Source organism: Orcinus orca, chromosome X (genome assembly GCF_937001465.1).
Source record: "Orcinus orca chromosome X, mOrcOrc1.1, whole genome shotgun sequence".
NCBI lineage: Eukaryota > Metazoa > Chordata > Mammalia > Artiodactyla > Delphinidae > Orcinus > Orcinus orca.
Genome location: NC_064580.1, coordinates 131877110 through 131902437, shown reverse-complemented (window position 1 = coordinate 131902437; position 25328 = coordinate 131877110). Strand labels below are relative to the sequence as shown.

General features: G+C 40.4%; 1 protein-coding gene across 1 annotated transcript in view; it reads right to left on the bottom strand.

Moving 5' to 3' along the window:
- The window catches only part of LOC117198843 (phosphatidylinositol-binding clathrin assembly protein-like), a 38308-nt gene extending 17842 nt beyond the window's left edge, over nucleotides 1-20466 (bottom strand). The window contains exons 1-9 of the mRNA XM_033416848.2: nucleotides 19208-20466; nucleotides 18637-18779; nucleotides 15448-15523; nucleotides 14416-14518; nucleotides 14158-14251; nucleotides 13926-14037; nucleotides 12919-13025; nucleotides 12155-12196; nucleotides 4112-4191 (exon numbers count right to left, since the gene is read on the bottom strand). Of these exons, the coding sequence (XP_033272739.2) occupies nucleotides 4112-4191; nucleotides 12155-12196; nucleotides 12919-13025; nucleotides 13926-14037; nucleotides 14158-14251; nucleotides 14416-14518; nucleotides 15448-15523; nucleotides 18637-18779; nucleotides 19208-19286 (836 nt within the window). The 5' untranslated portion in view covers nucleotides 19287-20466. The remainder of the gene's footprint in view (nucleotides 1-4111; nucleotides 4192-12154; nucleotides 12197-12918; nucleotides 13026-13925; nucleotides 14038-14157; nucleotides 14252-14415; nucleotides 14519-15447; nucleotides 15524-18636; nucleotides 18780-19207) is intronic.
- Nucleotides 20467-25328: the final 4862 nt, after the last annotated feature.

Sequence of the window (25328 nt, the reverse complement as noted above, 5' to 3'; positions counted from 1 at the left end):
CTTCCAGCTCCAGCCTTTTCTCTAGTACTCTCCTCTCCTGGCACCCGTCCTCTAGCTCAGTCCTCTGTCCCACCCACCTTCCTCATTCCTTCACATTGGTCCTAGTCACATTCTTCCTAGAAGAAATGAGTTGCTATTTGCCATTAACTGAGGTGGGGAAAACCATGGATAAAGCAGGTCTGGGGTCAAGTATCAAAAGCTTAGTTTTGGACACACTGAGTTTTGGAACCCTACTAGACATTCAAGTGCTACCACGGAATAGACACTTGGATATACAACCCTTGAGTTCAGGAGGTATGGCTGGAGCTGGAGATAATAATTTGGGAGTTCTTATCATGTAAATGGTATTTAAGGCCATGAGCTTGGATGAGGTCATCTAGGAAATGCGTGCATATAGATAAAGAAGAGAAATGAGGACGAATCAGTGGGAAACAGTCTAAAAAGTAGCCAAGAGTTAGATAAGAAGAAAACCAAGATGCAAACTGAAGAAAGCATGTCAAAGAAGAGGGAGTGATGAACCATGTCCAGTAAGATGAAGACTGATGAAATTATCATCGGATTTGCAACCTAGAGGTCACTGGTGACTTTGACTAAAGCAAACGGGAAATGTTAGCACACCTTTCTTAGTAACTGTAAGAACAAGCAGAGAAAATAATCAATGAAGATATAGAGGATTTGAGCAACAGAATTAAAAACCTCAACAGGATACAGTTTTCAGTGGCACATGAAACTTCTACCAAAAAAAAAAAAAGGTTATATGCTAGGCCATGAAGCAAGTATCAACAAATTCCAAAGGACTGAAATACAGAGAAGGTTCTCTGACACAGTGCAAGTAAGCACTATGTCAACAACAAAATTCAATAACAAAAGAAAAAGATAATTAGAAGGCCCCCATATACATGAAATTTTAAAAATACACTTCTAAGCAATACATGGGTCAGGTCCTGTTCTAAGCACTCTACATTTCTATTGACTCATTTATCCTGACAGCAACCTTCTGAGGATAAGCAAGCGGAGGCTCAGAGAGGTTAAGTGATCTACCCAAAGTCACATAGTCCATGAATGGTAGAGTGAAAATTAAAGTCAAGTATTTTGGTTCCATGGCCAGTATTTTTAAATCACAGTGATTGAAGATAAAAAGTGGTTTCAGCTGCCCACAGGATTTTCAACACAACTGGTTCAAGCAATGACTGTTAGGCAACCTAGGCTAAGTCCTCAGGACAGCATGCGCAGACATCACCAGAAGCCAGTTTTGGGCTGTTGGGAACCAGGCCCAGAGGCCTTTATAACACCATAATAGTACTTCCCCTCCTCCCCCTCTACCCTACTTGGGATTCACATTCACATCAGACTGAATCCACACCATGTCAACCACTACATTTAACCTTATAATGATTCCCAAACCATAGGGCCTCAGAAAAACAGTCCTTTTGGAAATGAAGCAAATGTACAGTTTTTGCTATACATACTGTTTTAAACAAAGGACTTATGTTCATCATAGTTTTGGTCAAACTCACCCGTCGAAAATGCAGAAAGTGTGTCCATTGAGAAAATATGCACAAAAGAAAAAAACTTTTTTTTTTTTTTTTTTTTTTTTTTTTGCGGTACGCGGGCCTCTCACTGCTGTGGCCTCTCCCGTTGCAGAGCACAGGCTCCGGACGCGCAGGCTCAGCGGCCATAGCTCACGGGCCTAGCCGCTCCGTGGCATGTGGGATCTTCCCGGACTGGGGCACGAACCCGCGTCCCCTGCATCGGCAGGCGGACTCTCAACCACTGCGCCACCAGGGAAGCCCCAGAAAAAAACATTTAAAATAGATAAAGTTTAAGTCTTCAAGTTAAATTAAGAGCAAACAAATTCTAAGACATATAACCCTATGATAGTATAGCTCATTATTACAGGGATTTTCGTCTAGCATAGAGGGTCAAGTAACATCACTGAATCAAAATCAACCATTAAAAAACAGAATATGGCTGATTTTGAGCAGTTGCACGCCAGGAAATGTATAACAGCCAGCTCCCCAGGAAAAGGCCTGTTTTATACTGTTTGTCCATTTTTGTGGTATACATACTTCCATCATAGCCAATTTCAAGTTGCCAATGTGTCATCAACCAGCTTTCAAATTTCCTGACTAAGAGGCAAACTAACCTTAGGAGCTTACCAAGGACTTCCCTGGTAAGCACGACAAGGTCTGTACACAGACATTACTCCGGATTTATGTATGTCTTATTTTTTTTTTTGTAAAATTTATCTTTTAAGTAGTAATTATTTGCACATTTTATTCATTTCTCAGATATCCTTCCAGAAGTATTCTTTAAGAAATGAAATAAACATATATATTCTTTCTTTTTGTTTTGAAAAAGAAAAAGTGGTAGCATACTATGCACTGTTTCCCACCTTGCTCATTTTCTATCTAACAATACACGTTGGAGACCATTCCATTCTGGTACATTAAAACAAGACTCTTATGAAGAGTCATTTTGTTATTACAATGTTGTAATGTTCAATATGTCATTTCACAACTATGAATATATATATGGGATAAATTCCTAGAAATGAAGTTGCTGGGTCAAAGACTGCTTTAGGAAGAGGCAGCAGACATAGTAGGTGGTTAGGAAATGTAAGAATTAAAGGTTCTAATCCTGCCCTCAATTATCACATACAATAGTGTTATATTAGCTTCAAGCCAAGCTCTGCTTGCTGAAGCTTTCACAACTGGACAATTTGGGATGGAGGGAATCAATGCATGCTGCACACTGAAGAGATCACAAGAAAGATGAATAGAGTCACATATATCCTACCCAGCTGAGCCTGCATTTCTTTCATTCACTCATCTATCCATCCACCTATCAATCTATCCATCCAACTATATACTAACTACACATCCATCTATGATAAAGAGATAATTAAGAAATAGTCAACAGGGCTTCCCTGGTGGTACAGTGGTTAAGAATCCGCCTGCCAATGCAGGGGACATGGGTTCAAGCCCTGGTCCGGGAAGATCCCACATGCTGCAGAGCAACTAAGTCTGTGTGCCACAGCTACTGAGCCTGCGCTCTGGAGCCCGTGTGCCACAACTACTGAAGCCCATGTGCCACAACTACTGAGCCCGCGTGCCACAACTACTGAAGCCCATGCACCTAGAGCCCATACAGCCCAACAAGAGAAGCCACCACAATGAGAAGCCCGTGCACCGCAACGAAGGCCCAACGCAGCCAAAAATAAATAAAATAAATAAATTTATTTAAAAAAAGAAATAGTTAACAGACTTGGCTAGTAGAGATTGATCATATAAATCAATTACAATCAACATAACCGTAAAAAGTGGAGTGAACGAATAATACATGACCCTTATAGAAATTTTCACAATACTGAAAAGTACAAACAGAAAACTGAAATCAACCATAATTTTTCCACTCAGAAATAGCTGATGTGAACATTTTTGAAGTGATATACCTCAAAGTTTATATTATTCAATTTGTGTATATGTGCACATATAGAGGAGTATGTGTATGTGGGTATGTGTATATGTATGCATACACACACATTCATCTTGAATGTTACTATGCACAACAGTTATTCTCACTAGGGGAGTCCCTAAGGGAAGAAATCAAATTCTTCAAAGAGGGGTTATTCAAGTGCCAACTTCTGACTTTGAGAATCACTCAGTATAACAAAAGATGTTCCTTTGGGAAGCAGACCATGCTGTGAAGCGTATGGAATCCCACAAAAGACTGAAATACTCTATCCCATATTATCATTTAAAATGGCTGTATAGGCTTCCCTGGTGGCGCAGTGGTTGAGAGTCCGCCTGCCGATGCAGGGGACGCGGGTTCGTGCCCCGGTCTGGGAAGATCCCACATGCCGCGGAGCGGCTGGGCCCGTGAGCCATGGCCGCTGAGCCTGCGCGTCCGGAGCCTGTGCTCCACAACGGGAGAGGCCATAGCAGTGACAGGCCCACGAACCGCAAAAAAAAAAAACAAAAAATGGTTGTATAGCATTCCACCATATTCAAAGCCCGTAATTTATTCAGTCACTGTGATGTTGCTAAAATGAGAGAAATTATTTAGATGAAAACAGAATTAACCTATATTAAGACATTTATCAACTTACCTATAAGCGGGTAAAACGTCAATTTTCTCTTCCAAAGAAGCTAAATGCTGTTTTAGTGCTTCAAGTAAACTGCAGGGTACCTAAAAATAAAGTTATTAGGAAAAAAGTTGTTTTTTGATGATAGATAGTTCTTAGCAAATTCATACTCTCCTATATCATAAAAAGATTTTGAAAAATATTAAGACACCTGTATAGCAAATGATTAAAGCTAAATAATTGCTAGAAGTAAATTCATTATTAAAAGTAGCATCTTGGTATCAAATCACATTTTCAAACTATATTTTTACATACATTTTTAAAAAAACAATAAAAGAGCATCTTAAAATGATCAATGGGCTGCTAAAATATGTATTTCCTTTGGAGAAGACATTGGGCTTAAAATCATTCATTACTTATGGTTCCTTCATGAGTCACCAGATTACTGAATAAATTTAAGTAAAACATTAAGCCTACTGGGGAAGAGGGAGAGAGAATCTCACTCACGGTCTCTGATCTCTCCTGAAATGTCACCTCCTCAACTGGGATTTCCTTGGCTATCCTAGATAAAATAGTACCTACCAACAGTCTCTTTACCCTCACTAAGTTTTCTTTTTCTTCATGGCAATTATCTTCCCTGAGATTATAGGTTTCTTTCCGTGTATGTTTATTATCCGTCTCCTTGCAATAAAATATAAAACTCCACGAAGACAGAGATTTTGTCTGTTTTGTTCACTGTAGACTGGAGCTTCCCAGGTCATGAAGCCTGCAACTAGGTTGTTTGTTTTTGCTTGTGGCTCCAGTCTACAGGTCTGGCAGAGGAGAGGTATCAAATAAACAAATAAATGTAAAATGAAAGTTGTGAAAAGTACTGTGAAAGAGAGGTGCATGATAGTTAGTGTTTAAGTAAGTGAATGTGACCAAGTCAGGGATGTCAGAGAAGTAAGCACTCCTGAACAAAGTAACAACTGAGCTGAGAGCTGAAGGATATCCAGGAGAAAAGTAGGATACTAGGAGAGGAATGAGCATGGCAGGAGGGCATATGGCACAGGCCACGAGTAAAGGTGAACCATGTTGCCAAGGGGAGCGTGGAGGAGATGAAGCTGGGAGGGATTTGATGATGCAAGACCTTAAAATCAACGCAATGTTGTGGAGTTTGGACTTTAACTTGAGAATACCGGATGACTTTGAAGTGAGGAGTGATCTGTATTTTGGCAGTTCTCAGATCAGCATTCTGGTTGCATTGCGTAAAAGAAACAGCAGGGGGCAGATATATGGGGAAGCGAAAGGATCCGAGTTGAAGCTAGGATGATGGTGTGGTGGCAAAGACGGACACAGATGCTGCTGAGCTAGCAGCTGGAGAAGGGTTTAATGAAGGAACTGTTCACAGAGGTGTGGACAGGGCTGAGGGACCATTCTGAGAGGAAAAGGGAGTGCTATGAATGACAATAATGGCACAAGAGGTATACACACTCAGAGGAGCCTGGATACCACTCAGTGTAGATGGGCTGCCGGGCTGAGGCATCCAAGCAGAAATCTGCTCAGAGGGATTTCCTGCTGGACCACATATGAGGACCAGGAGAAGATCTCCCTAGGGACGCCTCTTGACCACGTGGGCACCCTGAACACAGAGGAATTGGAGAATCTGTTCCTTGCCAGAGCTCACAGGCCCCTCAGCAGCAGGGAGACCAGGAAGTCTGGAGTCCAGAGTGAGCTTCAAAGGTTCAAACATACTAGACGGGAAAGAGGGGTGGAGGGACCCCAAGATGATCAGGGGACTCCCAGCATCACCAGGGCAAACACACAGAGCATTTTTCGTTCATTCATTCAGTCACTCAATAAATATATAACAAAATAATAAATAAATAGAAGTTGTCACTACTTGCACAATGTTGGTTGGCAACATTCTTTTTCATCCCATGTGCTTTCAGATAATTCACCGACAGCTATAAATCTGTGGCAATGCTGTCACCCGTGATTAGCAGAACCCCGCTCAGAACGACCGAAAACTTAAAAGGCCCCCAAACGGTGCTTCCCAGCGAAAGGGTAGGCGTGAGGCTGTCAGAGCTCTTTCGTGAGGCACACAGTGGCCCTCCGCCCACCCAAACTGCGGCTATGCTAAGGCGAAGCTGGTACCCAGCAGGGTGGAACCATCTGGTAGGTCCCCGAGTTTGTGCCCCTGGAGCTCTGATGAGGGGTGTGGCCCAGAGACGTAGGTTTGAACGGCTCTGGTGAAAAATAAACGTGCATCGAATGGCAGACAGAGCAGACGCTGCTATGCGAGTTTCTGGGAGTCGCGCTCAACACGAACGGCAGGCGACGGTGGAAAGAAGAGGCATAGACACAGGCAGACACACCAGACAGCCACTTGCAGAAGGAAGCCCTGTGAGCCCTAGACAGTGTTGAAACTAAGGAGGAAGGACAAGCCCAGGAAAGGAGGGAGACGCCCCTTCAGAAGACACAAGGGTTTGGCCGAGCCTGAAAATGGTGAGCCGGCACCTAACAGTTTAGCAGCTCTTGCTTCACATAAAGATTGTTGCAAGCACGAGAGAAAGTGGCCAAGCGACAGTCAGATGTCCCCTAGAGCTCCGGCCACAGGTGCTGAGCACTGAAGGAGGCCAAGGCCAAGATGCCAAGCCCAGGTCAACTGATGCTCCTCTGGGCCCCCATGACAGCCAAGCTGTGGTTCTCAGCACAGGAACCCTTCCCAGCTTCACCACCTCAAGGAAGTGAGGTCTCTTTTGCTGGAACTCAGGGGCTAGGAGTGTACCTCATTCGTTATAGCTCCTTCTTCCTGGTAGGGGTCAGGCCTGTGTCTGTGAGTGAATGTTGATTGAAATCCACCAATGACAGTGCCTTTGAGCAATGAAATTCCATCTTCTCCCCTACTAATCCAGATAGTCTCATTTTCTCTCGGCCTGGTTATCTGAATTCTCATTCAGGAAGCTGTGTGTTATTTCATCCAACAATGGTTCCTGTTGTGGACCACTGTGTGGGGTTCAATGTCTGTGCACAAAATAGGTCCCTTTCATACCTATCTGTACGTGAAAGAATGCTTGTGAGGACACATTTCTTTCCTTGAAATATATTTTTTAACATCTTTATTGGAGTATAATTGCTTTACAATGGTGTGTTAGTTTCTGCTTTATAACAAAGTGAATCAGTTATACATATACATATATCCCCATTTCTCTTCCCTCTTGCGTCTCCCTCCCTCCCACCCTCCCTATCACACCCCTCTAGGTGGTCACAAAGCACTGAGCTGATCTCCCTGTGCTATGCGGCTGCTTCCCACTAGCTATCTATTTTACGTTTGGTAGTGTATATATGTCCATGCCTCTCTCTCACTTTGCCTAAGCTTACCCTTCCCCCTCCCCATATCCTCAAGTCCATTCTCTAGTAGGTCTGTGTCTTTATTCCTGTCTTACCCCTAGGTTCTTCATGACGTTTTTTTTCTTAAATTCCATATATATGTGTTAGCATACGGTATTTGTCTCTCTCTTTCTGACTTACTTCACTCTGTATGACAGACTCTAGGTCTATCCACCTCATTACAAATAGCTCAATTTCGTTTCTTTTTATGGCTGAGTAATTCCTCCCAAGTTTGATTGGTCTCAGCACTACCACCACTAGACGTCTACAGCCATTATTAGGTCTGCAATTTACAAGTGGCTCATGCAGCTCAACATTGAAAAAACAAACACCCCAATCCAAAAATGGGCAGAAGACCTAAACAGACATTCTCCAAAGAAGATACACAGATTGCCAACAAACACATGAAAGAATGCTCAACATCATTAATCATTAGAGAAACGCAAATCAAAACTACAATGAGATATCATCTCACACCAGTCAGAATGGCCATCACCAAAAAATATACAAACAATAAATGCTGGAGAGGGTGTGGAGAAAAGGGAACCCTCTTGCACTGTTGGTGGGAATGTAAATTGATACAGCCACTATGGAGAACAGTATGGACGTTCCTTAAAAAACTAAAAATAGAACTACCATACGACCCAGCAATCCCACTACTGGGCATATACCCTGAGAAAACCATAATTCAGAAAGAGTCATGTACCAAAATGTTCACTGAAGCTCTGTTCACAATATCCAGGACACAGAAGCAACCGAACTGTCCATCAACAGATGAATGGATAAAGAAGATGTGGAAAAAAAAAAAAAAAAAGAAGTTGTGGCACATATATACAATGGAATATTACTCAGCCATAAAAAGGGACGAAACTGAGTTATTTGTCGTGAGGTGGATGGACCTTGAGACTGTCATACAGAGTGAAGTAAGTCAGAAAGAGAAAAATAAATACCGTATGCTAACACATATATATGGAATCTTAAAAAAAAATGGTCATGAAGAACCTAGGGGCAAGATGGGAATAAAGATATAGTCCTTGAAAGATTTTTGACAAGACATCAGACAGAAACTCTCTCCTTCTCTGCCACCAAACCCAAGATTTATTTGCAGCTGCAACTACCTTCTCCTCCCAACCTCCTCTACCCTCTCATCTGAGGCCACTGCTGGATGCACCGTGTTCTGGATCCCAAATCCTCTCAATTTCCTCCCCCCACAACATCACCCTCTCTCTCTTTACGGACTTCTCCCCACGCCCACCTGACTACTCCCCATTCCTCCAGTCCCAACCAAGGCAGGTCTGCCACACCACAGTCAGGCACTGGGAAAGAGTAAAAGCCCTGACTCATGGGATGGGGAGATCCAGGGGGATGGCTGTGAACGTCCTGAGTCTCCCCTGTTGGAGACGATATGGAGACCTCTACTCCACCCACCTTCCTACCATCCAGTCAAAACAGTAAAAATAAACAAGATCACCTCCTAGGAAGATGGCAGCAATCAGTGCCAATCTTAAAGATAAAAAGGATGCAGGGGTGATGGTCCCCACCCTATCTCCATATAATTCACCAGTATGGCCCCCAAACCAGTCAGGCCCTGGAGAGTGACATACTACAGCATAATCAATCAAGTAGTAACCCAACTGCAGCCACTATAGTTTCTTTGGTAGAGGTGGGTTAATGTAGTCTCAGGAACATGGTATGTGGCTAACAGTCTGGTGAATGTTCTGCTTTCCATTGCCATCTAAAGTGTGGATCAGTAAGGGTTTGTAGGCACGTGGAATGGGCAATGCTATACATTTATACTCTGACCCAGGCTGTGTTAACTCTCTCAACCCATATGTCAGAATATGGTCAGAAGAAGTCTAGACCATCTGGTCACCCCTCATAAATCGCATTGATCCACTTCTGTTCATGATCTTCATGCTAAATGGATCAGATGAACAGGGAGGTGCCAGTACAGTGGAGACCTTGGAAAGTTATATGCACTCCAGAGGATAGGAGGTAAACCCTACAAACATTCAGGAGCCTTCCGTAACAGTAAAATTTTTAGGGTTTCAGTGGCCAGGGATCTACCAGAAAATCCCACTGAAAACAGAAGACAAACGGTTGCACCTTGCACATCTCATCCCAAAAAAGGAAACACGACTATTGGTAGATCTCTTTGGGTTCTGGATACCAAGGAAGACTGCTTTGGCCCATATTCCAAGTGATCTAAAGTGGCCTGCCATATTAGTTTGGGCCCAGAGCAGGTCCAGGCTGGGCCAGCAACCCCTGCTGCTCAAGCCCTATGATACACCTGGGATGGAGTGCAGGCTGCCAGACCCTCGCTTAATCCTCACCTGCTGCATGGCCACCTCTGCCTCACATCACACCCACTGGGGAAAGAAAAAGCCTAAGTTCATTTGATTCCCACAACTCTGCCTTGAGGTAGACAATATTATCACACCCACTCTGCATTTGCATAGACGAGGGATGGAGAATGGAAATGAGTTGCTTGAGATTACACACCTGAAAGGTAGGCAAGGTGGCCTCAAGCCTAAGTTCGTTATTCCCAATAGTCTGCTGTTTCCACCAATCAGTTCTGTCCATTTAAAAGGCATGCTGGCATATCATCACCTTATCTTTGATAAAGGAGGCAAGAAGATACAATGGAGAAAAGACAGCCTCTTCAATAAGTGGTGCTGGGAAAACTGGACAGCTACATGTAAAAGAATGAAATTAGAGCACTCCCTAACACCATACACAAAAATAAACTCAAAATGGATTAAAGACCTAAATGTAAGGCCAGACACTATCAAACTCTTAGAGGAAAACATAGGCAGAACACTCTGTGACATAAATCACAGCAAGATCCTTTTTGACCAACCTTCTAGAGAAATGGAAATAAAAACAAAAATAAACAAATGGGACCTAATGAAACTTAAAAGCTTTTGCACAGCAAAGGAAACCATAAACATGACGAAAAGACAGCCCTCAGAATGGGAGAAAATATTTGCAAATGAAGCAACTGACAAAGGATTAATCTCCAAAGTTTACAAGTAGCTCATACAGCTCAATATCAAAAGAAACAAACAACCCAATCCAAAAATGGGCGGAAGACTTAAATAGACATTTCTCCAAAGAAGATATACAGATTGCCAACAAACACATGAAAGAATGCTCAACATCATTAATCATTAGAGAAATGCAAATCAAAACTACAATGCGATATCATCTCACACTGGTCAGAATGGCCATCATCAAAAAATCTAGAAACAATAAATGTTGGAGAGGATGTGGAGAAAAGGGAACCCTCATACACTGTTGGTGGGAATGTAAATTGATACAGCCACTATGGAGAACAGTATGGACGTTCCTTAAAAAACTACAAATAGAACTACCATACAACCCAGCAATCCCACTACTGGGCATATACCCTGAGAAAACCATAATTCAAAAAGAGTCATGTACCACAATGTTCATTGCAGCTCTATTCACAATAGCTAGGACATGGAAGCAACCTAAGTGTCCATCAACAGATGAATGGTAAAGAAGATGTGGCACATAGATACAATGGAATATTACTCAGCCATAAAAAGAAATGAAATTGAGTTATTTGTAGTGAGGTGGATGGACCCAGAGTGAAGTAAGTCAGAAAGAGAAAAACAAATACCGTATGCTAACACATATATATGGAATCTAAGAAAAAAAATGTCATGAAGAACCTAGGGGTAAGACAGGAATAAAGACACAGACCTACTAGAGAATGGACTTGAGGACACGGGGAGTGGGAAGGGTAAGCTGTGACAAAGTGAGAGAGTGGCATGGACATATATACACTACCAAGCGTAAAATAGATAGCTAGTGGGAAGCAGCCACATAGCACAGGGAGATCAGCTCGGTGCTTTGTGACCACCTGTTTGTGACCACCTGGAGGGGTGGGATAGGGAGGGTGGGAGGGAGACGCAAGAGGGAGGGGATATGGGGATATATGTATACTATAGCTGATTCACTTTGTTATAAAGCAGAAACTAACACACCATTGTAAAGCAATTATACTCCAATAAAAATATTTTTTAAAAAATAAAAGATAAAAATAAAAAGCATGCTGGAGTTGTTAGACTATGAGTCGCCACTTAGCTCTCAGAGGGGAATGCCCTCTTTTACGAGACCTACAGCTCACAGACCTGTTCAGAAGACACAAGCCTATGTATATATAAGTATAAATATAAATGTTACTCTTGGGAAAATGAAAATACACATGTAAGTATATGGAAAATGATTGAGTCTCAGATGATGATTAATATAATAAACACAACATAAAAACAGAAAGTCACTTAGGGACTTCCCTGGTGGCACAGTGGTTAAGAATCTGCCTGCCAATGCAGGGGACACAGGTTCGAGCTCTGGTCCAGGAAGATCCCACATGCCGCAGAGCAACTAAGCCCGTGCACCACAACTACTGAGCCTGTGCTCTAGAGCCCGTGAGCCACAACTATTTAGCCCGCGCACCATAACTACTGAAGCCCACAGATTAGAGCCTGTGCTCCACAACAAGAGAAGCCACCGCGATGAGAAGCCCACACACCGCAACGTCGAGTAGCCCCTGCTCGCCGCAACTAGAGAAAGCCCGTGCACAGCGACGGAGACCCAACGCAGCCAAAAATCAATTAATTAATTAAATAAAAAAGTCACTTAAACACAGATGAGAGATATACTGACCTGATTAATATATGGAATGTCATTCTGGTCAATTCCAACTTGCTGAAATCACAAAAAAAGGGGAAAAAAGAAAACATTACAGCCAGGAGTGTTAACAAAGAAAAGTAAGTGTGAGACCAATTTGTACACTAAAGAGAAAATACTCCAAGAGCATGAATGCCTTGCTGGGCTGGTACACACCCTGATCAAGAAAAACATCAGGCTAACGTATACCTTGCACACTTAAGCATAAACTTATATTTGTTCTTAGGATAAAATTAAAAAAGAAAGGACTCACCAGATGTTGAACCTTTGCTGTTTTGGGAAGAGCTAATCTGCATTTTGGATATCATACAAATGTGTTCTAATTTTTCAAGTAGTCAGAATCAGCTATTAGGGCAAACATGCAGCTCGCCTCATATATTTCCTTCTCTCACTGATCACAGACCTGTTCTACCTATTATCCGGTGTCTTAAAAGACTCATGTCATATATCTTTTGGCCTGGTTTTAGAGTTGTTTCTGGTGGGAGGGTAAGCTTGGTATCAGTTATCCTCACGGCCACAAACAGAAATCCTTATAAGATTGTTTTTGACCACAAGCGCATTGGAAGGTACATTTGAAGTACCTAATTCTAGCTTCTAGCTGTACTGTTTACAAAATAGTTTAAACTACCAATTTCTGTGTGTTTGTGTGGCATGGTGGTGGGTAGATGTATAGTTATACAGGATACTAAACTAATACAGAAAACAGCACAAAAGCCTCGTATACAAATAGATTTCTGTACCTCTGCAACTTTCAGGAACTGTACAAATTTGGTCATTCTCCCAAGGAAGTTGATGTAAATATCCAAACTTTCCTTGCATTGGTTCTTCCTCATGTAAAAATACTTGCCTAAAAATAGAAAAATAAATTACAACAAAGGAGCTAATATCGTAGCAATTCCAAGTTTCACTCCATTCTGATGATTCTGTGTTAAGTTGATTATGGATATGATTTTAACTTGTTGAAAACAACTACAGTTTTAATCCAGTTATTTTCTGCTTTAAGAAGCAACAACACTGCTCATATAAGTATAATCAACAGATTTTTATAGAGGAACTACTGCATGCTGAACAGTGGTGTTGGTAATATGTATGGCATTTAATAGTGTACACATATAATTTAGATAGTTTAATTTCTACAACTTCTAGTCTGGAATCTTTTTGATTAACATCAAGCTCTGACGGTCTCTGATGGAAGGGGCTGTGTTTTCTACCCTTTATAACTCTACAAATGTATTAGGCACTTCTTCAGTATAAGAAATACCTCAAATTCTCATCAACGAAGTTTGGAGAACCTTTCCTATGAAATGAATCACTCATTAGGGCTAAATGATGACTGAAATTTCCTGAAAAGCCTAAGAAACATACGCTTGTATATGATCAAAGCAATTACTTATATTATAGGCTGTATCTTAGGAAAGTCAGAACTGTATTATCTGACCTTGGTGGAGTGGGACTTAGTGTGTAACGTATAAATATGGCAACCCATGTTGATTTCCTGATAAGTTTCCCAGAAATATCAGTTAGCACTTGTATACAAACTGAAAACTTCTGTGGCTGATTAGCCAATTATTTTTAAGAAAAAAAGGAATATGATGTCTCATTATTTAAAAATACGTATGACCCTGCAAGGATCTTCTATTTTGAAGCTAAAACACATATGAGTCTAAATGTAGAGATAAAAGATTTTTACAAATAAATTATTTTTACCAGTTTATTTTTTAAAAGTAATGCCTATTCTTTAGCTTACCTAGCAGATTAAGGATCCCCTCATTATAGGCTGCAAAGAGGCGAAGAGCATCCTTAAAGAGGAGCATGAAAGCAGCATATATTATACCATTAGTTATTTCGTCAGGATTTGCCTGGAAATTAAATAAAAGAGTAATCAATTACCACCACAATTTTAAAAACTTCCCTCTCCCACCTACAGGTAAACAATGCTGTTTACCAATATTTTTCAAAGGGATTTATAAGGCTCTTACATTAACATTAAGCAGAGCAGTGAACTGAGTCTGAATAACTGGAAGAGTGTTCAGCAGCTCTCTACTGTTCATAGTTCTCATCACACCGTTCGTCCTGTGAAACATAAAAGAAACTCATAGCAGCAGTAATAATAATTGAGTTTGAGAAGCACTGTGACATTGGCATCTTGAAATAAAGCTGTGTTTTTGACAAACTACATATCAGAGCACATATGTATTTCAGTACTTCTTGCTTACAAACCAATGATATTTACCTACCCTCTCTTGGCTTTGCTGATGTCACATGCAATCAGTCTGTATGCGAGTGACTTTTCATTCAAGTACCTGCTATATCGTCTGATGAAGGATGACATAGTATAGCCTAAAAATGAAATATTTTTATTATTTCTAGTTTCACCAATGTTAACCATTTACCATATATGTGAATAAATGCAAAGAGTTACCATTTTACATTCACCCATATAACTCAACAATATCTTTGAAGCACAAAGACTAGAATGGCTTATTAATCATCTGGTACAACATTCCTCAAACTTTCTGTTAAAGATTATTTTTTATTTCCTCAAAGTCTTGATATCACCTCATGATGTAGTATTGATGGGGACATTATTGAACAGGGGAAATAACTGAACTTTATTAGTTCCTTTCACATTTCCAAGGAAACTACTGTAAATTCTTAGCATTTTCCTGACACTCCCTATCCCATTGGTACCATCCCTCCCCCACCCTCCTTCCACTCAACAAATGACCTTGACCCTACTTAATAGACAAAATGGAGAGAGACAGGCCATGACAGAAACTCAGCTCCTCACTAGTCAACCTCCAAACATGCCTCGATTCATTTATTCAATTCATTTTTTCATTCAACAATTGTTCAGTGCTTCCTATGATCTGGGCACCGTCCTAGATGCTGGAGGTTCAGTAGTGAACAAAACAGACAAAAATCCATGCCTTCATAGATCTTACACTCTCAATGGTGATTGATAGACAAACAAAAGAAAAGGAAAACACAGAGATGGTTAGGTGCTGAGAAGTGGAAAGAATAAAACTCAGGCAGAGAAAGGAGACTGACCCAGGAAAGCCTCACTGAGTAAAGGCTTGCATATTGTGTTATTCTCAGTAACTACTCAAATATGTGTTGTATGAATGAATTTAGAAATTATTTTCCATCATAAAATGTACACATCACATCATTCATAATTCAGAACGATTTTTCTTTAACCACGGATGGTTTTCAGAACATTTCCCTCCTTGCCACAAAGAAATATTTCCATCAAAGAATCATCTTACCTTCTGTGACACTTTTATCCAGGAAGTTGTATAAAATGAACAAAGAGTTTCTAGATGCAAGATGTTGGATAAATCGCTACGAAACAAATGTGCCAAATTCTAAAATTAGTTTCTGTCCACAAAGAGAGTTCACTCATGATTTTGTCATTGTGAATGCATACTTAACATAATTCTATCATACAGCTTCCATCTATTTCAGGAGCATTGATTAAGGCGAGCACCATCACAGCCTGGGCTAGCCAACTTAAGGATATGCAATGCTGCCTAGTCTGCTTATATACCCACTAAATAAATGAGGGGTTAAACATGAAAGCTAATGTGAATACACACTTTTCACCCATGACTTTCTATCTAGCCATTTCTCCCTTTTTGAATTTTGAGGAATTTGAAATACAGCTGACCCTTGAACAACTCGGGGGTTAGGGGTGCCAACCCACCATGCAGTTGAAAATCCACATATAATTTATAGTCAGCTCTCTGTAGATGCTGTACCTCTGTAACCATGATTCCACGTCCATGATTCAACCAACCACAGATACTGTAGTGCTATAGTATTTACTATGGAAAAAAGCCACATACAAGTGACCCATGATGTTCAAGGGTCAACTGTAATTATAGAATTATTTTAATAATTGATGTTAAATTATTTAATAATTAATAGAAAGATAAAACAATAATCTGGTACATCTGTGTACCCCACTACCCATAAATGACAACTGCTAACTTTTGGACATATCTACTTCAAGTCTATTTTTAAAATAAGAGGAATAAAGTCTTACAGGTAAAGTTAAAAGTGCCCTTTGCCCCATCCCCAAGTTCAATTTCCTTCTCCTACCTGGAATTAACCATTATCGTAATTTTAATGTATTACCTTTACAGCCTATTTTCTTTATAGCTTCATATATATTTGTTCTGTGGACAAATATTAACTGTGAATTTTAAAAATTTATATAAATGATATTGGACTCTACTAGCATTGTTTTTGAGATCTAGCCTTGTTGGTATACATCCTATTAGTATTTCATTGTATAAACACACTTCATTTTAGTTATCTGTTGCCCACTGATGGAAATTCAGGTGATTTCCAACTTTTAATTATTATAAACATGCTATGAGAAGTGTATGCTGGGTCACTGGGCATTTTCAATTTTATTAAACATGTCTCAAAGCACTCCTCTCCAACCCTTCACTCAGCATCAGACACAGAAGTCCACAGAGTTGTTCATAGTATTCCTTTATCATCCTCTTAATATCTGTGGAATCTGTTGTGATGTTACTTCTCTCATTCCTGATATGGAAATGTATGGATGGCATCCACAGGGTATGTGAGTTCCCATTTCCTCAGGGTCCCAGCTCTTGATACTGTCACGCATTTTATTTATTTTATAAACTTATTTATTTTATTTTATTTTATTTTGGCTGTGTTGGGTCTCCGTTGCTATGCGCAGGCTTTCTCTAGTCGTGGCGAGCAGGGGATACTCTTTGTTGCAGCGCGCGGGCTTCTCACTGCAGTGGCTTCTCTTGCTGTGGAGCACGGGCTCTAGGCACGCGAGCTTCAGCAGTTGTGGTGCATGGGCTCAGTAGTTGTGGCGCACAGACTCTAGAGTGTGTGGCGCACGGGCTTATTTGCTCCGCGGCATGTGGGATCTTCCCAGACCAGGGCTCGAGCCCGTGTCCCCTGCATTGGCAGGCAGATTCTTAACCACTGTGCCACCAGGGGAGTCCTGTCACACATTTTAAATTGTGCTTATCTGAGTATGTTTTCAGATGGTTATCAGCCACTCTGGTTTCCTTTTCTATGTACTGTCTGTTCATTTCTTTTGCTCATTATTCCAGTGTACTGCTTTTTTCTTACTGATAATGTAGTCCAAATATCAATCTTTTGTCTGTAGTATATGTGCTGCAAACATCTTATTGCAACTTTATGGTGTCTTCCCTACTCAAATGTCATAAGCAGGGCTTCCCTGGTGGCGCAGTGGTTGAGAATCTGCCTGCTAATGCAGGGGACACAGGTTCGAGCCCTGGTCTGGGAGGATCCCACATGCTGCAGAGCAACTAGGCCCATGAGCCACAACTACTGAGCCTGTGCGTCTGGAGCCCGTGCTCCGCAACAAGAGGCCGCGATAGTGAGAGGCCCATGCACTGCGATGAAGAGTGGTCCCCGCTTGCCACAACTAGAGAAAGCCCTCGCAGAGAAACGAAGACCCAACACAGCAAAAATAAATAATAAAATTAATTAATAAACTCCTACTCCCAACATCTTCTTTAAAAAATAAAATGTCATAAGCATATTCTCCTACATTTTCTTCAATTTTAAATTTAGATTTTTGCATTTATAGATATTTCATTCATGTGGAATTTATTTTTATATGGAGTAATATAAAGATCTCATTCTATTTTTTCCATAGGGATGTTATTTGTACCAAAAGGCTTTATTTTAAATTGCATACTTTCCCCCACGTTTTTAGTGCCAGCAAGCTCCCATATAAGTACAGTTCTACTTCTGATCTATTACATTCCCTTTATATATATATGTTTATTTTTACCAATACCATACTGTGTAATCACTGTTGCTTCTTAATAAGTTTCAAACCGCAATCAATTTCTAAATCTTATTTTTTTAATGCAAAGGTTACTGAGACAAAAGTTAATTTAAAGTAGAAAATAATAAGTAATTTAATGTTGTAGAACATTTCAGTTGTTCTGTAAAACACAAAAAGTGTGTGTGGGGAGAGCTCTTGAGGTGATGCTGTAATAACTCTGCTTTACTTTACCTGGTAAAGTAAAGCAGTTATGCAGCAATACATTTTTGAGGGTTTTCTCTTTTTTTGGTCTAAATCATCTAAAGAATTGAGAGAAATAGCCACTCTATTATCCACTTTATTATCCAGTGGTTAAAATAATATACTTTAAATACGATTGCAAAGATATATTCATAAGTAAGAATGGAAAAATTTGTTTTTTAATATCTACCACTACGTACTTCCCCCACTTGTCACTAATGAAAGCAAAAGAGGTAGGATAAAAACCGACAACCATCTTTAAAATAAAAGAGAGCATCAGTTTTCTCCATTTAAAACAAATGTAGTAAGCCCTTGACAAACTAAGCATATTCAGCAACTGTGTACTGAAAGTCCTTTGTCATAAAAGTAAGGAAATGACTAGCCTTTGAATAGATGCCATGCTCACCTCATTTCCATGCACCATAAGGTGATGCACAGTAATCAGGGCTTTGAACACCACCACCCAGCTGCTGCTCCCAGTTTTCTCATAAAGAATATCAGCCAGATGTTCCACACTCCTATTTGTTCCATTTATGTACTGGATTAGAGCTAAATTAGAGACAGTGACGAGCATTAAAATACAGACTGAGAAATAACTTTCAAAACCAAAATTGGTAACTTTAACTTAAATACAGATGCAATCAAATCTCAGAGAAGTGACAAAGGGAATAATCCAAAACATTTTCTTCATTACGAGTACTACAATTTGTACTGACATGTTACATGATATTTAATGCCGTCCTAAGGTACATGAGGAACTGGTAAAGAGTTAGATGCTTGGAGTTAAAGAGGCCAGTGGTTGTGTTCCAGACTCAATCAAAGGCCCCCCGCCACCCCCCCCCCCGAAGTACACTGCGGGGGTCGTGGTGGGGGAGGGGCGTGGGGGACGTGGGGGAGGGGCGTGGGGGAGGGGCTGGGAGGCCGCAAGCCGCAGCCGTTAGAGGTGCGGAGACGGCGCCGTAGCGGGGCCTACTCACCTGCCAGGTGTTTCGGCCCGGGCTCGGAGGGCTCGTCGGTGGTCGCTCTGAGGGCAGCCTTGGATGCGGACGACCCCATGCGTGCGTCGCCAGCCGCCAGCTACGAGGGTAATGGCCACGAAGGCTGGCCCCTCCTCTTCTGGACCGGCGGACTGATCCGGGACCAGCACGGCGGACGACGAAATGGGCGCGTGACGTAACGGAAGAAAGGCCTGGCCCCGCAGGTGGTGTTCGCCAGGCAACTCTGTCCTCGTGCCGCCTGACACACGCCTGCATAATTATGAGGTGAGACATGACGTCACAAGGCGCCGGGGCCGGAGAAGCGGGTTCAGGGGACAGGATTCCACGTGGGACGGAGCATCTGGGGGGCGGGGCGCTAACGCAGACCCTTGGCATGGTAGACGCTCAGTAAGAAAATAACCACTATTGAATGAATATCATGAGAAAGAGGGACATGTTGGGGACTCCAGGTGAAAGATCTCGAGATCTTCAGGTCTTGGGAAGTCAAGCGGTCCTGTGATAGTGCTTTGGAAATCCTTGACGTGGCCTCGTTAGGGAGGCTTCCGTCACGTGTGATGGGAACTGTATGCTGCCCGAGTCCATGTCCTGCAACCCTTCACCCAGCATCACATACCGAAGTCCATAGACTTGTTCATACTATTCCTTTTATCCCTGGAATCTGCAGTGACGTTACTTCTCTCTTTCCTGGTACTGTTAATGTATGTCTTCTCTCTCTCTCTCTCTTTTTTTTTCTTGGTATATCTGGCTAGACAGTTATCAATTTTATTGATCCTCTCAAAGAACCACCTTTTGCTTTCACTGATTTTCTCTATATTCTCTTTTCTATGTCACTGATTTCTGCTCGTATCTATCTATATTATTCCATTGCTTCTACTTGCTTGCAGTTTATTTTGCTCTTCACTTTCTGGTTTCTTAAGGACATTAGCTTAACTTATTTAAGATTCTTCTTTTATAATATAGGACTTTAGAGTTAAGTACTGCTTTTGTTGTTGTCAAAGAACATGTTTCTTATTATTTAAATCTTTTAAATTTTGTTGAGATTTATTTTATAGAACAGAATATATGCTCTAAAAGGTAAATCTTCTGTGTACCCTTGAAAACCACATATTTTTCTACTGTTCGATGCAGTGTTCCATTACATGTGTATTACTGTTATTAATATTGTATCACCAGTGACTGAGACTCTGTTCATTTGCATTTTTTTCTTTTTCTTTTTTTTTTTTTTTTGCGGTACGCGGGCCTCTCACTGTTGTGGCCTCTTCCATTGAGGAGCACAGGCTCCGGATGCGCCGGCTCAGCGGCCATGGCTCACGGGCCCAGCCGCTCCACGGCATGTGGGATCTTCCCGGACTGGGGCACGAACCCGTGTCCCCTGCATCGGCAGGCGGACTCTCAACCACTGCGCCACCAGGGAAGCCCCATTTGCATTTTTAACAGCCTTTTTCCCCCCTGCACTTTACGTTGCAGACTTTCTTTTGCTATGTCGTCAAGTTCACTGATCTTTTCTTTTGCAGATTATCTTCTCTTAATCCCATTTAGGACAGTTTGCATTTTCAGTAAGGTATTTTTCATCTCTAGAATTTCCATTTGACTCTTTTTATCTTTCAATGCTCTCCTCATTATGTTCACATTTTCCTTTAAACCCTTGAGGATATCATAATAACTATCAAGAATATATGCTTATCAACCAATTCCTTCTGGCTCTGTTTCTATTGACTTATTTTTCTCTTTGGTATCAGTAACATTTTTCTGCTTCTTCCTGTGTAATTTTGTATAGATGTCAAATATTCTTAATTCACTGAGTGCTGTATGTTTATGTATTACTTTAAAGAACGTTGAAGTTGGTTTAGAAAGGCACACACATTACTTTGATATCACTTCTGTCCTTTCAGAGCATGTTTTCTCAAGTAGCTTTGTTGGTATTTAATTCACATATCATTCCATTCACCCATTTAGTCTACAAGTTGGTAGTTTTTAGTATATTCAGAGTTGTATGACCAGCACCAAGATCAATTTACAACATTTTCACCACCTTAAAAAGAAACCCCACACTCATTAGCCATCACTCTTCATTTCCACCTAAACCTCCCATCCCTAGTCAATCACTATTCTACTTTATGTCTCTGAAGATTTTCCTATTCTGAACATTTCATATAAAAGGACTCAGTCAATATGTGGACTTTGGGGACTGGGCTCCTTCACTTAGCATAATATATGACAGCTTCATTCATGTTGTAGCATGAATCAGTACTTCATTTCTTATTATGGCCAAATAATATTCCATTGTGTGGATATACTACAGTTTATTTGTTCATTCATGAACACGTGGGCTGTTTCCCTTTTTGAACTATTGTGAATACTGCTTCACATGCAAGTATTTCTTTCAATACCTGTTTTCACTTCTTTTAGGTACATACCTAAGCGTGGAATTGCATGTTCATATGGAAATTCTGTGTTGAACTTTGTAAGGAACTACTAAACTATTTTCCATAGTGGCTGAACCATTTTACAACCCCACCAGCAGTGTATGAGGGTACCAATTTCTACACATCCTTGCCAATATTTGTTTTCCATTTGTTTGATTATAGCCATCTGAGTGGGTTGGAAGTGGTATCTCTTTGTGGTTTTCATTTACATTTCCCTGATGACTAATGACTTAGAAGAATTTTTTCATGTGCTTATTGGCAATTTGTGTATCTCCTTTGGAGAAATGTCTATTCTGATCCTTTGCTAATTTTTTAATTGAGTTTATCTTTTTCTTCAGCTTTACTGAGATATGATTAACAAATAAAAATTGTATATATTTAGGTTGTACAACATGATGTTTTCTTTTTTTAAAGACACGTTTTTATTTATTATTATTTTAAAATTTTATTTATTTTTGGCTGCGTTGGGTCTTCATTGCTGCACGTGGGCTTTCTCTAGTTGTGGCGAGTGGGGGCTACTCTTCATTGCGGTGTGCTGGCTTCTCATCGCGGTGGTTTCTCTTGTTGCGGAGCACAGGCTCTAGGCACGTGGGCTTCAGTAGTTGCAGCATGCGGACTCAGTAGTTGCAGCAAGCGGGCTCTAGGGCACTCAGGCTTCAGTAGTTGTGGCACACGGGCTTAGTTGCTCCACGGCATGTGGGATCTTCCCGGACCAGGGCTCGAGCCCGTGTCCCCTGCATTAGCAGGTGCATTCTTAACCACTGCGCCACCAGAGAAGTCCCAACATGATGTTTTCTTTTAAGGTGTACAAGATGAGGATTTAATATATGTATACATTGTGAAATGATCACCACAGTCAACACATCCATCACCTCCATACTTAAAATATTTTCTGTGGTTAGAACACTTGAGATCTATTATTTTAGCAAATTTCAAGTGTACAGTATTATTAATTGTGTTCACAATGCTGTATATTAGATCACTAGAACTCATTCATCTTTTTTTTAAATGAATTCATCTTATAACTGAAAATTTGTACCCTTTGACCAACTTCTCCCCATTTCCCCCACCCCCCAGCCCCCGGCAAACATCATTCTACTTTCTGGTTAAATAAGTTCAACATTTTCAGATTTCACATATAAGTGAGATCATACATTATTTGTCCTTCTGTGCTTGGCTTATTTCACTTAGTTAGCATAATATCCTTGAGGTATATCCATGTTGTCACAAATGGCAGAATTTCCTTCTTTTTAATGGCTGCATTTTATATATATATAAAATATATTATATATATATATGTACACACACATTTTCTTTATTCATCTGTCAATGGAATTTAGATTGTTTCCATATCTTGACTGTTGTGAATATTGCTGCAATAAAAATGGGAATGCATATATCTTTGAGATCCTGACTTCATTTCTACGGGTATATACCCAAAAGTTGGATTGCTGGATCATATGGTAGTTCTATTTTTAATTTTTTGAAGAAACTTCATACTTTTTTACATAATGGCTGTACCAGTTTATATTCCCATCAACACTGCACGAGGGTGCCCTTTTGTCCACATCCTTGCTGACACTTGTTATTTGTTGTCTTTTTGATAATAGCCATCCTGACAGGTGTGAGGTGATAATCTTATTGTGGTTTTGATTTGCATTTCCTTGATGATTTGCAATGTTGAGCATCTCTTTATGTGCCTGTAGGTCATATGTATATCTTCTTTGGAAAAATGTTTATTCAGGTCTCAGGCCTATTCTTAAATTAGGTTGTTTGTGGGTTTTTTTGCTATTGTTGTATAAGTTCCTTATATATTTGGGGTACTAAACTCTTAGCAGATATATGGTATACAAATACCTTCTCACATTCTGTGGGTTGACTTTTCATTTTGGTGATGATTTCCATTGCAGTATAGCTTTTTAGTTTGATGTAGTCCCACTTGTTTATTTTTGCTATTGTTGCTTTTGCTTTTGGTGTCAAGTCTAAAAAGTCATTGCCCAGATGGATGTCAAGGAGCATCCGCCTAGGTTTAATTCTAGGAGTTTTATGCTTTCAGGTTTTACATTTAAGTATTTAATTCATTTGAGTTAATTTTTGTGTATGGTGTAAGACAGTGGTCCAGTATCATTCATTTGCATGTAGATATCTAGTTTTCTCAACACCACCTGTGGAAAAGACTATCCTTTCCCCATTGTGCATTCTTGGCTCCCTTGTCAAATATTAGTTGACTGTGTATGTGTGGGTTTATTCCTGTACTCTATTCTACTCCATTGGTCTGTGTGTCTGTTTTTATGCCAGTGCCATAGTGTTTTGATTACTGTGGAATTGTAATATCATTTGAAATCAGGAAGCCCCCAGCTTTGTTCTTGCTCATGATTACTTTGGCCATTTGGGGTCTTTTGTGGTTCCACATGATTTTTAGGATTGTTTTCTTCTATTTCTGTGGAAAATGCCATTGGAATTTTGATGGGGATTGAATTAAATCTGTACATCACTTTAGGTATTATGATCATTTTAACAACATTCATTCTTCCAATCCATGAACACAGGGTATGATATAATTCTTTTTTTTTTTTGGCCGCAAAACTTGGCTTGCAGGATCTTAGTTCCCCCATCAGGGATTGAACCCGGGCCCTCAGCAGTGAAAGTGCAGAGTCCTGTCCACAGGACCGCCAGGGAATTCCTCATGGATACAGGATATGTTTCAAATTATTTGTGTCTTCTTAAAATTCTTTCATCAATATCTTATAGTTTTCAGTGTACAAGATCTTTCATCTCCTTGGCTAAATTTACTCCTAAGTATTTTTTTGATGCTATAGTATATGTGAATGTCTTCTTAATTTCTTTTTCAGATAGTCCATTAGTATATAGAAATACAGCTGAGAGAGGTTCAAGATGGCGGAGTAGAAGGACATGTTCTCACTCCCTCTTTTTTTTTTAGGGTGATTTATATGTTTGTTTGTTGTTTTTTAACATCTTTATTAGAGTATAATTGCGGTACAATGGTATGTTAGTTTCTGCTTTATAACAAAATGAATCAGTTATACATATACATATGTTCCCATATCTCTTCCCTCTTGCATCTCCCTCCCTCCCACCCTCCATATCCCACCCCTCTAGGTGGTCACAAAACACCGAGCTGTTCTCCCTGTGCTATATGGCTGCTTCCCACTAGCTAGCTGTTTTATGTTTGGTAGTGTATACATGTCCATGCCACTCTCTCACTTTGTCACAGCTTACCCTTCCCCCTCCCCATATTCTCAAGTCCGTTCACTAGTAGATCTATGTCTTTATTCCCGTCTTACCCCTAGGTTCTTCATGACTTTTTTTTCCCCCTTAGATTCCATATATATGTGTTAGCATATGGTATTTGTTTTTCTCTTTCTGACTTACTTCACTCTGTATGACAGACTCTAGGTACATCTGCCTCACTACAAATAACTCAATTTTGTTTCTTTTTATGGCTGAGTAATATTCCATTGTATCTATGTGCCACATCTTCTTTATCCATTCATCCGATGATGGGCACTTAGGTTGCTTCCATGTCCTAGCTATTGTAAATAGAGCTGCAATGAACATTGTGGTACATGACTCTTTTTGAATTATGGTTTTCTCAGGGTATATGCCCAGTAGTGGTATTGCTGGGTCATATGGTAGTTCTATTTTTAGTTTTA